The 13,479-nt window shown below is 33.0% G+C and overlaps 1 protein-coding gene across 1 annotated transcript; it reads right to left on the bottom strand.

Moving 5' to 3' along the window:
- Positions 1 to 2,735: 2,735 nt before the first annotated feature.
- LOC115989696 (phospholipid:diacylglycerol acyltransferase 1-like) lies at positions 2,736 to 9,199 on the bottom strand. The gene is made up of 6 exons (XM_031113513.1): positions 8,350 to 9,199; positions 5,798 to 6,020; positions 5,382 to 5,662; positions 4,762 to 5,089; positions 4,137 to 4,396; positions 2,736 to 3,384 (listed from the first exon to the last, which is right to left on the bottom strand). The coding sequence occupies exons 1-6, from the start codon at positions 8,820 to 8,822 to the stop codon at positions 2,901 to 2,903; spliced, it is 2,049 nt and encodes a 682-aa protein (XP_030969373.1). The 5' UTR covers positions 8,823 to 9,199; the 3' UTR covers positions 2,736 to 2,900.
- Positions 9,200 to 13,479: the final 4,280 nt, after the last annotated feature.

The raw sequence follows: 13,479 nt of genomic DNA, 5'->3' as shown, positions 1-13,479 counted from the left end.
TGGTATGACTTGGTTCTAATGGTCATTTTAACATGTCTTCTAATGGTAATTTTCACATTTCTTCTTTAGTACGAATCACGTCTCATAAAAAAAAGTATAGAAATTGATTGATTTTATTACTCATTTCTTACCAAATATTTCAAAAGTCTATACTTTTTTCAACAAAATATTAGAATTGATGTGTCCATGTCTAAAAATCCATACTTTTTGGAACAAAATTTCTCTTCAAACTAATTTGGAAATAAATCCTTCAAACTTATCATATATTTTTTTATATTGAATGTGAATTTTGAAAATTTAATAACATGCTACCTAAGATTTGTTAGGAAATTATTGTGAAAATTAATTGGACTTAGCATTACACTAAGAGGGCCTTTGGTTCGTTGTGTGTGTTCTTGATGTGATGCACATTATGATGATGTAACATTAATATTTTTGGTTTATTTTATTTTTCTAACATTACTATAATTTAAAATTACAAAATATATCACATTATATTTTTAAACAATAAAATATTTTATTTTTATATTAAGATTATATTAATATAAAATTACAATAATGTAATAATTACGGGATAATGTAATATAACGCCCTAATTAAATTACAATGTGCGGACCTCATCTACACCACAGACTATTCATACCACGCAATTCAAACAAACCAACAAAAACGGAGCATGGCCTATGATGTGAAGGCCACGTAGTACGTAGTACTGGCGGTAGTACTAGTAGTCTAGTACATAATATATTGGAGGCTCATGTATATTTATATCAATATCATTTTTTTTTTTTTTGGTGAAATATCAATATCATATCAATACTATAAAAAATGAGAGTTGGCATTGTTTGTCAGTGAGAGAGATGGCCTATGCTTATGACTTTGTGTTGTGTTTGTGGTATAATAAAACGGCGTTGAAGAGGAAGGACAAAAAAAAATTGCTAAAAGAGTACCCACTAGTGACTGCCTTTGAACCCTGTCGAATAATAATTTGATGATCTTTAGCTCTCATTCGGATATAGACTTTTTCCCTTGACCTGTGTATGTCTGTTTCACATTGCTGCCCCTTGGCATATAACTTTTTTTTTGTTGGGAAACTTCCTCGTCTTCACCGAGTTGTTGTTGTATTCTATTTTATTAGTATTATTTTTTTACTGGTGAAGGGGTTATTGAGTTAGTTTAAGCTGTTTTAATAATTTATTTATTTTTATGAATGTACGAGTGCTAAAGTATACTTGTATTTATAAAAAAAAAAATGTGATGTTTTAAAAATTTGTACATATAAACTAAATTTATAAACGGATGCCAAATAGACAGCCATTCACCATGCTAAATCATTTAACTAATTAGTAACTTACACGTGACTATATATTGTCAGTGGCGGAGCTAGGAATTTTAGCTTGGGGGGCCAAATTATGGTATTCATGAATCAGTTTAGATAAATTCAAAACATATTCATATAGAATTAGATTAGCAAGAACTCAGTATTTTTCTAATTTTTTTTTTCTAATGAACATAATCTTTCTAAACTTTAATGAGTACACACAAATTGTCTACTTTACTCTATAAACATGTACGGAAAATAATCCAAAGAGAAAAATAATTAAATTTTTAAATATAATGGTATCAGAAGCCTTGTAACTCAATTGATTGGATGTATAAATGAAAAGATAAAAAAAGGAAAAAAAATAATAATGGATGATTCTTGTGTAACTTTTTTTTTAATAAATTTGTTTTGGAAAGATTAAGTTATTTATTTTTGTTTTTTCTTGGGGGAAGCCAATTTTTTTTTTTTTTTTTTTCTAATGTTATTGGAGAGCAACTCAAATTTGGGGGGGGCCAAATCTCCTTTTTCTTTGGCCCCACCCTAACCGAATTATAGCATATATATATATATATATATATATATAGGATATTAAAATATTTCAAAATTTTGGGGGGAAGGGGGGTGGGGGTAAACCTATAATGCGGCTCCGCCACTGTATATTGTATACTAATGTATCTATTGCATATCATGCATAATATTTTAAATTAATTTAGGAGTGTGCTCTATTTAAGGTTGGGTAGTAAGGGTTGGAGAAAGGCAATCAATTGTTAAGTACATGTACCAAACATACTCAAACATATGTTTTCAGTTTTTAAATAATATTACACGTATTTCTATATATTTTTTCACTTACACATATTTTCACACATATTTTCAGTTTTTAAGTGCATGTACCAAACACTCTCTAACATTCTTGAGGCAAAGGGAGGGAGGGAGGGAGGGAGTTTCTGTTCCTAGTTCTCCGGTGGCATTATGATAGGACTTGTTGGTGACTGCTCTCATTTATCAGTGACTAAACAATTGAAACCTACTAACTTCTAATGACTAACTGCAACCATTTACAAAGCCTCCCTATCCTTTAAAACCAAACCAAAAAAAAAAAAAATGATCTTAACCAAACCAAGCTTGTGATTCAAGTGCAGCACATCCCATGTCTCCATTAGTGACCCTCTCCCTTCTGTCGTTGCCTATTTAAGTTAAGACTTTAACGACACTTCTTGTTCAACCCTTCTCTCTGAGGGTTAGGCAGGCGTATCCTCACAGAGGCCAACCAAACCACACACGTATGATGTCTATAAGGTCCTAAAACAAGAGTTTCAAGACCAACCCCCCCCCCCCCCCCCCCCAGTAGGACTCCCTATGTCTGAGTACAATTTCTGACATAAAAAAAAAGTTTCAAGTACAATTTCCATGTGTCTTCGAGTCTCACCAAATAATAATATCTGGGAAAAAAGGGGAGAAGAAATTATAATCAAGATCACAGAATGTGATTTTAATTAACATGCGTATGAGATGTATAGGTTTGATTTTTTTTTTTAATAATCATTGAAAGGCTAAGAGTATACACCAGTTGCAATTACAGTTGCAAGTTGATCTTCTCAGACCATTTGAAGATGTCAGAGTAAACCCGATCACCCCCCAAGTCTTCCCCTGTAGCTCCAGCAGCCACCCTTAAAATGTCCTCAATCAAAGCAAAATTTCCCATTATATCAACATGAGCTCCACTTTGGGTGCCCCTGCCCTCTAGCAGATTGGCTGGAGGAGAATGATCATACTCCCTAACGTATGTTCGGCTTCCTGAAGGATTAAATCTTGTTTTCCCACGCCATCCTTTCGCGCACATGAAGCCTGCACTTAAAACAGGCACAGTCTCATCACCATCCACATGATAGACTCCATCTTTCAGACAGCCATCTTCATCTTCACTATCAGCTGAAGTATCAATCTGAAATGGAATGTTGCATTCAGCAGTGGGGGATAACTTGTAAACATAAGATCTTTCAGTTGGTAAGCCAACTCCATACATAGAATATATTTCCATGTCAGGAGCATTGGGCAATCTGCAAAACCAATGGGGGAGATTAAACATTAGCAGAAATTACTTTAATGGTTGGTGAATACTAATTGGACAACCATTAAGAACTTTTTTTCCCTATGAGCAGCCAGAGTTGGCTAAATCGATCAAGCAAGCAAAAAATGATCAGCCAGGGAACAATGGACTCCTAAATATGAATAATGTCATAGCTGTATGGAAAGGGAAAAAGAACAAGAATATGCAAGTACAATTAACTATTAATAACATCAGGGCACATTTCATTGTGATTACAACATGCCTGTATCATTTTCCTAGGACAGCATGTAGAAGGGTTGTATATCCAGAGTCCAGGCTATTAACAAAAAACCTTAATGAACCACTTTCTTTACAAAACATAATAGCATATTAGAATATGAAATTAATAAAGAATCAATCTTGTGTAGGAACTACTATAGTAACTTTGAATTCTTCAAATCCATTTATATAAGATCTATTTCTCTCTAGAACCAAATTCTCTCAAAATCCTTTTAGTTAATTAACAAAGAAATAAATGAACCAGTATTACTCATGGTTTATTTAAGATTTAAGCTACTTTTTAACATCAACTTCAAACTTTTAGCTACTAAATAAGCATGCAATCAAAAGCGTATTTATGCACCAAATAATTCAGGCTATTCAGCATTCAATTGACAACTATATTCTGAAATATTTAACCAATGAAATCATTTAAATATGAGGTGACAAGAAAAAATTGAAGTAGAGTACAAAGATTCTCACCTTGTCTCCAAGGGATTTGACCAATATTTATAGTGTTTGTACTTTGGATCATCCAAATTGTCAGCAATTCCATAAGAGAAATGAGCGCTGCCACGTGCCATCATTTTTGGAGCAACAAAATTAAGCAGATCTAAAACTGATCCCGCAGTGTAAACTTTATGATCCGCAACAGCTCTGATACCCTCAATTCCCATGTCATGGTATTCAGTCCACACATCATGACAGGAATTATTTACAACATTATTACCCTTAATGGCATCCTGCACATTTACAAATAGGCTAAGAACATAAAGATACCATGTGTGTCCCTATCTGTACACGAACAAACCAGCAAAGACACATGATGAGTTATTTCACCATCTTCTTTGAGTATTCATCTCATACACAGTTTTTTGATATATCCATGTATATGCAACCAACATAACCCATAAATCATCAAACTGCTTGTTGGTATCAATTTTGTAGTACCTTTTAAAATCTAATTACTCATAATCAATTTAAAAGCCTTCCAATCTCCAGTTTCCAACCCGCAGTACGTCATACATCATTATGCACTGATGAATTAAAATGGAAAAGAAAAAGAATATGGGATTTCACTGGATTCTAGTGGAATATATAGTCTTACCAGAAAGTCAATCCTCTCAATCTCAGATAAGGGTGCCTCTGCCACGTCTTTCCCAAATGATATAATCCTTCCATATTTAACACTTTTAGTTTGAGAACCCGGATTTCCGGTTGCACTATGCCTTTCTGACTGTGTATCATTATCTCTTTGCCTTCTCTTGCTAGTAACATAGCCTTCCTCTGGTGACCAGTCAAGATCACCCCATATCGTGTCCCCACCTTTTGGTATCATTGACATTGTTGAGTCCCATGAGCGACTTGTCCTCATTACATGTTGCAATGTTTGAAAACGAAACAGATCACTGTCCAAGAAACCTGGTGCAATGGCCCTGCATTTTTGAAATACAAAGAGATTAATTATTTATTTAAAAAAGAAAACAAAGAAATGAGAAGAAGCAAAACAAATTAATATCCTAAGGAAAGTAATCCAAGTAGATTCATTGTTACAATATACTGTAATATCAGGAAAATAATCAGACAAATAAATTACATGAGGCATAGAAATTTCCTACTCACTATGCAAAGATTGTAATGCTGTCAAACTAAACTTGTATCAACAGGCCATCAAAAAGCATATTCCAAGTATATACACTACTAAGGAGGGAAACCAGAGAAAAAAACCTGGCAACTGCAATATCCTTAGCTTCAGCAGAGAAAAGCCCAGAAACAGCTTTTGGAACACCCAAAAATGGTCCACCAATGTTCATCACCGCCTTTATATGCTTAGAACACCAGTCTGGCCCCCCCCCTCCACCCTTTGGTGCTGGCTCCTCAACCCACTTCATAAAATGCAGAAAATACAGTACACCCATTGAATGTGGAAGTATAACTGCCTTTTCCCCACTGGTAGCAACCATCGATTCTATGTTACTTTTTATCCGGCTTAAAGTTTGGTCCCGCACCTGATAAATTGAGTTTCACAAAATTGTCAAAATCAGTGCAAGTAATTTAAAGAAGATTGGAACAAAAAGAAAGGTGCATGATCAATAAAACTCTGCACCAAAACACCAAACGACAGCTAGTTCAAGTTTAAGTACCTCAGTATTCTGAAATGAGATTCTCCAATCATATGCAGCCATATACATGTTCTTCTCTTCATAACCAATGCGAGCCAAGTTAGCAATTAAAACTGCCCACACAAAATAGCCTGGAGCAAAGTAATCAGCAGCCACAAGTCCAGTTACAGGTCGGATCCTTATGCCGGGAGGATCTAATCCAGTTTCATTGTCCAGTGATATGTGCTCTACCCAGCATAGAGGTCTGCAGCAGGCCCAACAGAACAATGAGATTTCATTTGCCAATTGTCATGGAAGTTCACAAGTTAAATGAGTGATAAACTCTGAGAAAGCTGGATATGATATCAAGTGGGAACTAGCAATTCCTATAGACCCCATTTTCAGTTTAAGAGCAATTAGTGTTGGAAATGTTTAGTGCAAACCTACCAACCTACTATTGCCCAGCCCCAATCTGAACAAGTTTGACTCTAGAAGACTATTAAACAAGCTGAGATTTTTGTTTACTTTCTCTTCTAAATGGTCACAGCTAAACCTATGACATTGTGAATTTTACCCAAATAATCGTGCCTAAATAGGAGGTGATATTAATCCTCTAAATGATTTTAATTTTAGGCATCACCAAGTGCACAACATTCTGCAAAATAATTCACTCAGGTAACAAGCTCCCAACCAAAGTCGGTCAGAAAAAGTTTTTCTTTTTGCCTTTTTAATAATCAACTGAAGTACAAGCATCTCGGCTCTAATGACTTATTGCTTCAAAGAAATGATTTGTGAACATCGCTTACATGTAATGGCATTTGAATATTTCCTCCCATCCTCAGCATCAACCAGACACCATTACCAGACCAAGCAAGTTGTTAATAATCAACTGTTTGTTTTGACTAAACTGGATGCCAAAAAAGGAAAACAATCCAAAATAACAATACCAAAGAAAGAAACAGATGAATCAAAAAGGTGGAAAACAATCACAACCAAAGCCTACCGACCAGCCATATTCAAACAATTCTACACACCATAACTAAACAAGGCAACTTCCATATTAATCCTCAATCTGTTAATCACTTATACTAACAAGAAGTCATTCAGTCACTGCCAAGAATAAACCAGTTGACTCAACTAATTATAAATAATTAAGATTATCGCATACCCCATTAATCACTACACAAATAAGCTCCAATCCACACCAATCACATTCCTCACCAGTCCCCCCAACTGCACTCAACCTATGAACATTAAAAAATAATCCAATACTCCAACTTCTCACACTTGAATGGCACATCTTAGCCCAAATTTTATCCATGGAATCCCTTATTCTATATAAGTGAATTCCCATAGTACAGAGTAATTTCTCCTAAATATTCAATCACACATGCATTAATACCCTCAAAATTAACACCTTATATACTACTAATAATAAAAAAAAGGTTTTGTTAATGAGAACCCTAATGACTCATGTTCAAAACTGTTAATCAAATAAAATCCATTTGAATTTATCTTAAAAATATAAAATATTATTAAGTACACTTTAGTCCATGCCTAGCAGACTTGTTAGCATAAGTTTAATACAATGTCAATGCACGTTGCATCAAGGAAAAATTCTAAAATAACCATATTTTTTCAATTGTTTCAATCTCCAACATTGATTCATGACACTATATATACATATATGGCAAATTAAACAAACATTTATGGGGAAGATTAAAACATCAGAGATGGTACTAATAAATTTGCCATAAATTTATTAAATAACTACACCATAAAGTTTCTAAAATCCTATCCATCATTTTGAAATGATAATAGTCTCAATATTTAAATGTCGATGACATGCCAAAATCTACAATCAAATCATCCTAAAAACAGAGATTTTAAAATTACTAGATAAGATTTTTTAAGAATTCCACAATCAAATTATCCTAAAAAAATTATAAAAGATGCTAATCTTGAGCTACCATATAAAAGTATTCTTGCATCAAACACAATGTCACACTACACCATTCACTTTCACATACAAAAAACTCACAAACTCACACACACAACCAATTACTATGACAGCACATAGTGGCATAGAACATATATACTTCTTACACACTTCTCCAGCATATATTATTTATATATGCAAAATTCAACAAATATATAAGAGTAAGATTGAAACATAGAGGGTACTAACGGATAACGATATTCTAGAGTAACACCAATATGAGTGAAATAAAATCCCCATTCAAATTGTCTTAAAAAAGTAAAAACTACAAAATATGCTAACCTAGAGTTACCATAAAAAGAATTCTTGCATCAAACACAATGCCACATAACCCCAAAAAACTCACAAACTCACACATGCACACACAACCAAATACTATGATATTACATAGTGGCATAGTACTCCATACCTCTCATACTCTTCGCCAAAGGTACCACCCCACAACTCAAATTATCCTAATCTTGAGCTACCATATAAAAGTATTCTTGCATCAAACACAATGTCACATTCCACCATTCACTTTCAAATAACCCCAAAAAACTCACACACATACACAAACAAATACTATGATAGTACATAGTGGCATTGTCCATACCTCTTATACAATTCTCCAAAGGTACCACCCCACAGCCTTTTCCTGAACAACCCTTCAGCACACTGATGCCCTTCCCACAATTCAAGCCCGCCGGTCACAATTCCCGGCACGAAAACCACCGGGTGCTTCGCTATCAGCCCTTCCTTCTTCAGCTTCAAACCCGGGGGGTCCGGCATCGGCCCGGTGATCTTCTCAGTCACGTATTGAGGCAATGATGAAGGCATAGCATTGTAAAGCAACACCACCACCCACCATACTGTGCACACGAACCCTATCAACCAATAACAGCTGTCCACGCAAGACCACCCCCTCTTCTTCTTCCTAATATTTTCCTTCACTCTTCCATTCTTCTTGTCAATGGTTTCTTCTTCTCTTTCCTTTTCGGGCTTTACGTGTTGGTTTATATTGGATTCGGATTCCGACCCAGAATTCTTCTCTGTTTCGGCAGGCTTTTTTCGCCGAACCAAAGGCATTTTGGGATGTAATAGTAATTAACGTGGACTGTTTGGTTCACGAGAAAAGCATATGGAGCTGAAATTATCTCGAGAAAATTTCAGTTTTTTTTTTTTTTTTTAAATGTTTCTATTAAAAGAAACGGAGCAATAGCTAAGCTATAGGTAACTGAACGTATCAACTGAAAGAAGACGAAATTTCAATTTTTTTAATAAAATTTTAAGTAAGAGTGAAAATTTAAATTCCCAATAAAAATTGAAACAAAAAGAAGGGAGAGAAAAATCAGTTTTTCGACATGGGCTTAGTGCAAAGAGAATAGCATAATTCATAAATGGTTAAATTTTCAAACAAAAATTTAATAAATAATTAAATATTCTAAATTTGGAAGGGAAAAAAAAAAAATTGCTAGAGGTAACTGAAGAAACAAAGAAAGAGCTACAATTCTAGAAGCAGAGAGAGAGAGAGAGAGCGAGAGAGATTCGCTTTGGAGGAGTAGAGAATTTTCCAGCGAAACAAACAAGGGCTTAATGGAGATCTTAATTTTTTTTGACTATTTGGTGGAATTGGATTGGTTGGTGTAGCCCAGAGATGTGTGTTTTTTTAATGGGTCCCAGTTTAAGATAATTGGTTGATTACGTGGCATAGTTTTATTGGTGCGTCTGATTTTAAGAGTTTATGTCTGATAAAAGGACAAGATTTTCCTTAGTTTATACGAAAAAAAATGCAGTTGGTGTGATCGACATTGGTCTAACCGTAAACGAATGACTTTTGCTAAAATTAGTAAATTATAGGAAACCTGTGTAAGCATACCTATTATTATTAGTAGGTCTCGTTTATGGATTTAATTAGTAAGGTACACTATCAACAGCCTTGAAATTCAACAGGGTTATCTATATATAAAATAATAGGTGAAGCAGAGAGAGTCTGAAATTGAATTCCTAAAATAATAGGTGAAACAGAGAGAGTGTGAAATTGAATTCCAAATTAGAACTCTAATTTTATGCCATGTGTCTAAAATCTGAAATTGAAATTGAATTTTGCATCATGTGACTAAATGTATGTGGGTTCATTCTCATTAAAACCACTTCTATGTATCGGGTCAAGTGAGTTACTGTACTAATTAAGTTTTTTCTTGATTTTGTAGTCAAACGTGAAAACTAAAGAGATTAATATAGGTGATGAGAACTTGGTTTGGGTACATTGCATAATTTCCAAAAAGATAGCAAAGCCAGAGTTTGCATCTTTGTTATAAATTGCTTACAAAGTTTGCATCTTTATATTTGCACTGAGTTTCGGATTAAACTACTTTCTTCTTGGTTCTGACACTGAGTTTTGTTTACTATTCACTTACAAAGTTTGCATTTTTATATTTGTTATAAATTGCTAATATGTGATTAGATGCACATTATGGCTAAAATTCACTATCCTTATATTTGGCTTTTGTTCAGGTTTGACACCTATAACAATGAAGAAAGCATTGCTGTGGATCGATGGATGATACTTTTTACAGGCTACAAAGGAACTTAGTGATCAATGGAATCTCACGCGAATTGGAGAGGACCCAGCTGTAGATGTCTGGATGGCAGATGTGAGTCACTATGTTTTAAAAATGTTCAGTGAAGGCAAAGGCTATGAACAATGTAAATTTCCAAAGAGAGATTTATTATTCTATAGTTACGCAAGTTTGGTCACTTTCTTGGAGTGGATCACTCTACCCTGTCTTTCTACTGGAATTTTTTATTCAGATTGTTACAATTTAATTCGAAATTTTATTTGAATTTTCCTATTGTTGTTACTATCATATATTATCATTCCAATTGTTCAATTAGAATCTGAAATTGGAGTCCAATTTTACCATACACGTGTATAATCTAATTATTTTTAATTTTGCTATCATGTGCAGAAGCCAATGAGATGAAATTAATAACACATTAAACACTCATGCTTTGGGAATCGGTAGTATCAATCTAAATCCATTGGACCTGCTTCGTGATAATACAACTATGAAGGATGTATAAAAACACGCACAAACCCCTCTCTCTATAAAAAGAGATTGGAGAGAATTTCTTTTATCAGCTATGGAACTTCAAAGGTTTTTTCTTCACACAAATGCCCATCATGTTACAAAATGACCCATCGTAAAACTACAAAATGAGTACAACTCTGAGGGTTTTTTTTTTTTTTTTTAATTTTAAATTTTTTAAGCTGCGAAAATTTCAATCACCAATAGAGATTGAAGATTCAAAAGCGTGAATGGATCTTTTGGATAAACATTGTCACCAAGGTTCATCTTTCTGTGTAAAATATATATACTGCTAAGTTTTGTTAATGAAATTTTCTGGTTAATAATATGAATTTAGACTTAACTGAACCTTTTAAACATGAATAAACTCATGATTAATAATATATCCATTCCCGTGCGGTAGCACGGGGCTACATACTAGTTTCCATAATATTTAGATTCAAATCTATCATTCTTATTGTATAAGGAAATTAGAAAGACAAGTAAGGCGGCTAGACCCAAGTGAAAAAAAAAAACAAAAATCCCAAATTCTAATCAATAGAGATATTGCTTTGCTTGTGAAAATATTAATTATGCCTTAAATATTAATGTACAAATAATTTTTTTTTTTTTTTGTTAAAGAAAAAATAAATTTTTTCATTGAAGGTGTGCGATTCTTATTCTATTTGGGAGTTCCACACATAGAAGCTGAAAAATCTCTCTCCCTCTCTCAACGGAACAAAACGAAAATCAAAATACAAAAAAAAAAAAAAAAAAAAAAAAAAAAAAAAAAAAATCTTATACCTCAATCTTCTCTGTATAGATGGATGGATGGAATCATGGAAAGTGCTTCTTTATATAAAAAACATTAACTTCCTAAGCTGCGGTCGTTGAGGCTAAGCTTAACACTAAGTCCGCTCCTTCAGGTTTCTTCTTTAAAATCTCTATGGGTCTGTTTGGATAGAACTTATTTTGCTGAAACTGAAAACTAAAAACTGAAAATACTGTAGTAAAATAATTTTTAAATGTGTGAATAGTATCGTGAGACCCATTTTTAATGAAAAAGTTGTTAAAAAGTGAAATTTATAGGTCCGTAAACAGTGCACAGATGCACGGTTCACGGACAAAAAGTCAACAAGTGCGGCTACCCAAAAAAAAAAAAAAAAAACAAAGAGCTAAAACGCATTGAAAGCTAAACGTGGATGCAAGAGGCCGAATTCAAACAGTCACTATTTCTCTTGTTCTACTTTGCTTTGTTCACTTTCTCTGAGCTTTTTCTTTGTACTTGCTTTGCGGTAAGGTACTCTTCATATTCTTACATTTCATACTTATCTATTACATTTTTTTTTTTTAAGATAAAATTCCAACTTCAATTTCTTTGTTTCTTTATGAGATGATCCACGTCCAAAAATTCTATAGAGTATATGTTAACAAAAATATTAATTTTCAAATTATAATTTTCATTAAAATTTTCAATCACATAATTTTTAGTAGATTAGTCATAAAATTAATTGAAAAGGAAATGTTAGTGAAACTTAAAAACATTTAGAAGAAAATGAAGAAAATAATAAAGTAGATGAAAGAATTAGTTGATTAGCCATAAAATTAATTGAAAAGAAAATATTAGCGAAACTTGAAAACAAAAACTTAATTTAGTAGTTTTAGTGTTTTACATCTCTAAAAGTAAGAAAAATAGATATAAATGAAATAAAAATTATATCAAAATTTAAATAAAAATTTTAAATTAATATTTAAATATACTAGCCTTATCACATGTGCTTCGTGTGTGCAATGAGGCTTTTTTTTTAATAATAATTTTATTATGTCATAATATTAAGTATTTAGAACTATTAATACAACTAGGAGTGTCATGAGGTTAGTTTCAAAAAATGAACAAATATTATACGTTTATTTTGTAGCAAAAAAAAAAGTGTTTTTATTTTATATATATAATTTTTATTTTGAAAATCTAATTTATAAGTGAATAAAACAATTTGAAAATCAACAAGAGAATGACCCTATTTTTTAGGCAATATTTTAGTGGGAGTTAGAGTTGTATTTTTACTGTATTGTTCTTTAGTTTTGTCTCTACTTAAATATAAGAGTGTAGGAGCATTTTTGAACAAAAAAAATGAGGATCCCAAATAAGAGAAGCCCCTTAAATAGTAGTATAGAAAAAAAAATGTCCCACTTAGTGTTATCGCCTTAAGTCCTCTAAGACATTGAGTCAGCCCTTGGTATTAAACTTAGATATAGCATTAGATTAAGGACGGACCCAGGATTTCAAGTTAAGGGGGGCCGAAGATAAGCGAAAAAAAATAATAAAAAAATCCAAATACACATCCGTATAGTATTAAGAAACTTTCAACCAAGACAAATATGCAAAAATTGTTGTTTCTTATATATTAAGATGTAATCATCTACCAACAAAAACAAAAGACACAAAACACTATTATTTCTTAATACACAGAACACTATTATTTTTTTACATTTTTTTTTAAAGATTTACATGAGCTGGGTTGATGATTCATGATTTTGGAGGGGGCCCAAGCTACAAAGTAAGGGGGCCATAGTCTAAATTTTTTTTTTTTTTTTTTTACTGAAAATTAAACAACTAATTTTTTTTTTTTGGGCCTGGGGCCTAGGCCTCCATGGGCCCCACCTGGGTCCATCCT

This window comes from Quercus lobata, chromosome 5 (assembly GCF_001633185.2).
Source record: "Quercus lobata isolate SW786 chromosome 5, ValleyOak3.0 Primary Assembly, whole genome shotgun sequence".
NCBI classification, from domain to species: Eukaryota; Viridiplantae; Streptophyta; class Magnoliopsida; order Fagales; family Fagaceae; genus Quercus; species Quercus lobata.
Note: the sequence above shows the minus strand (reverse complement) of the source record. Positions and strands in the feature narration are given on the sequence as shown.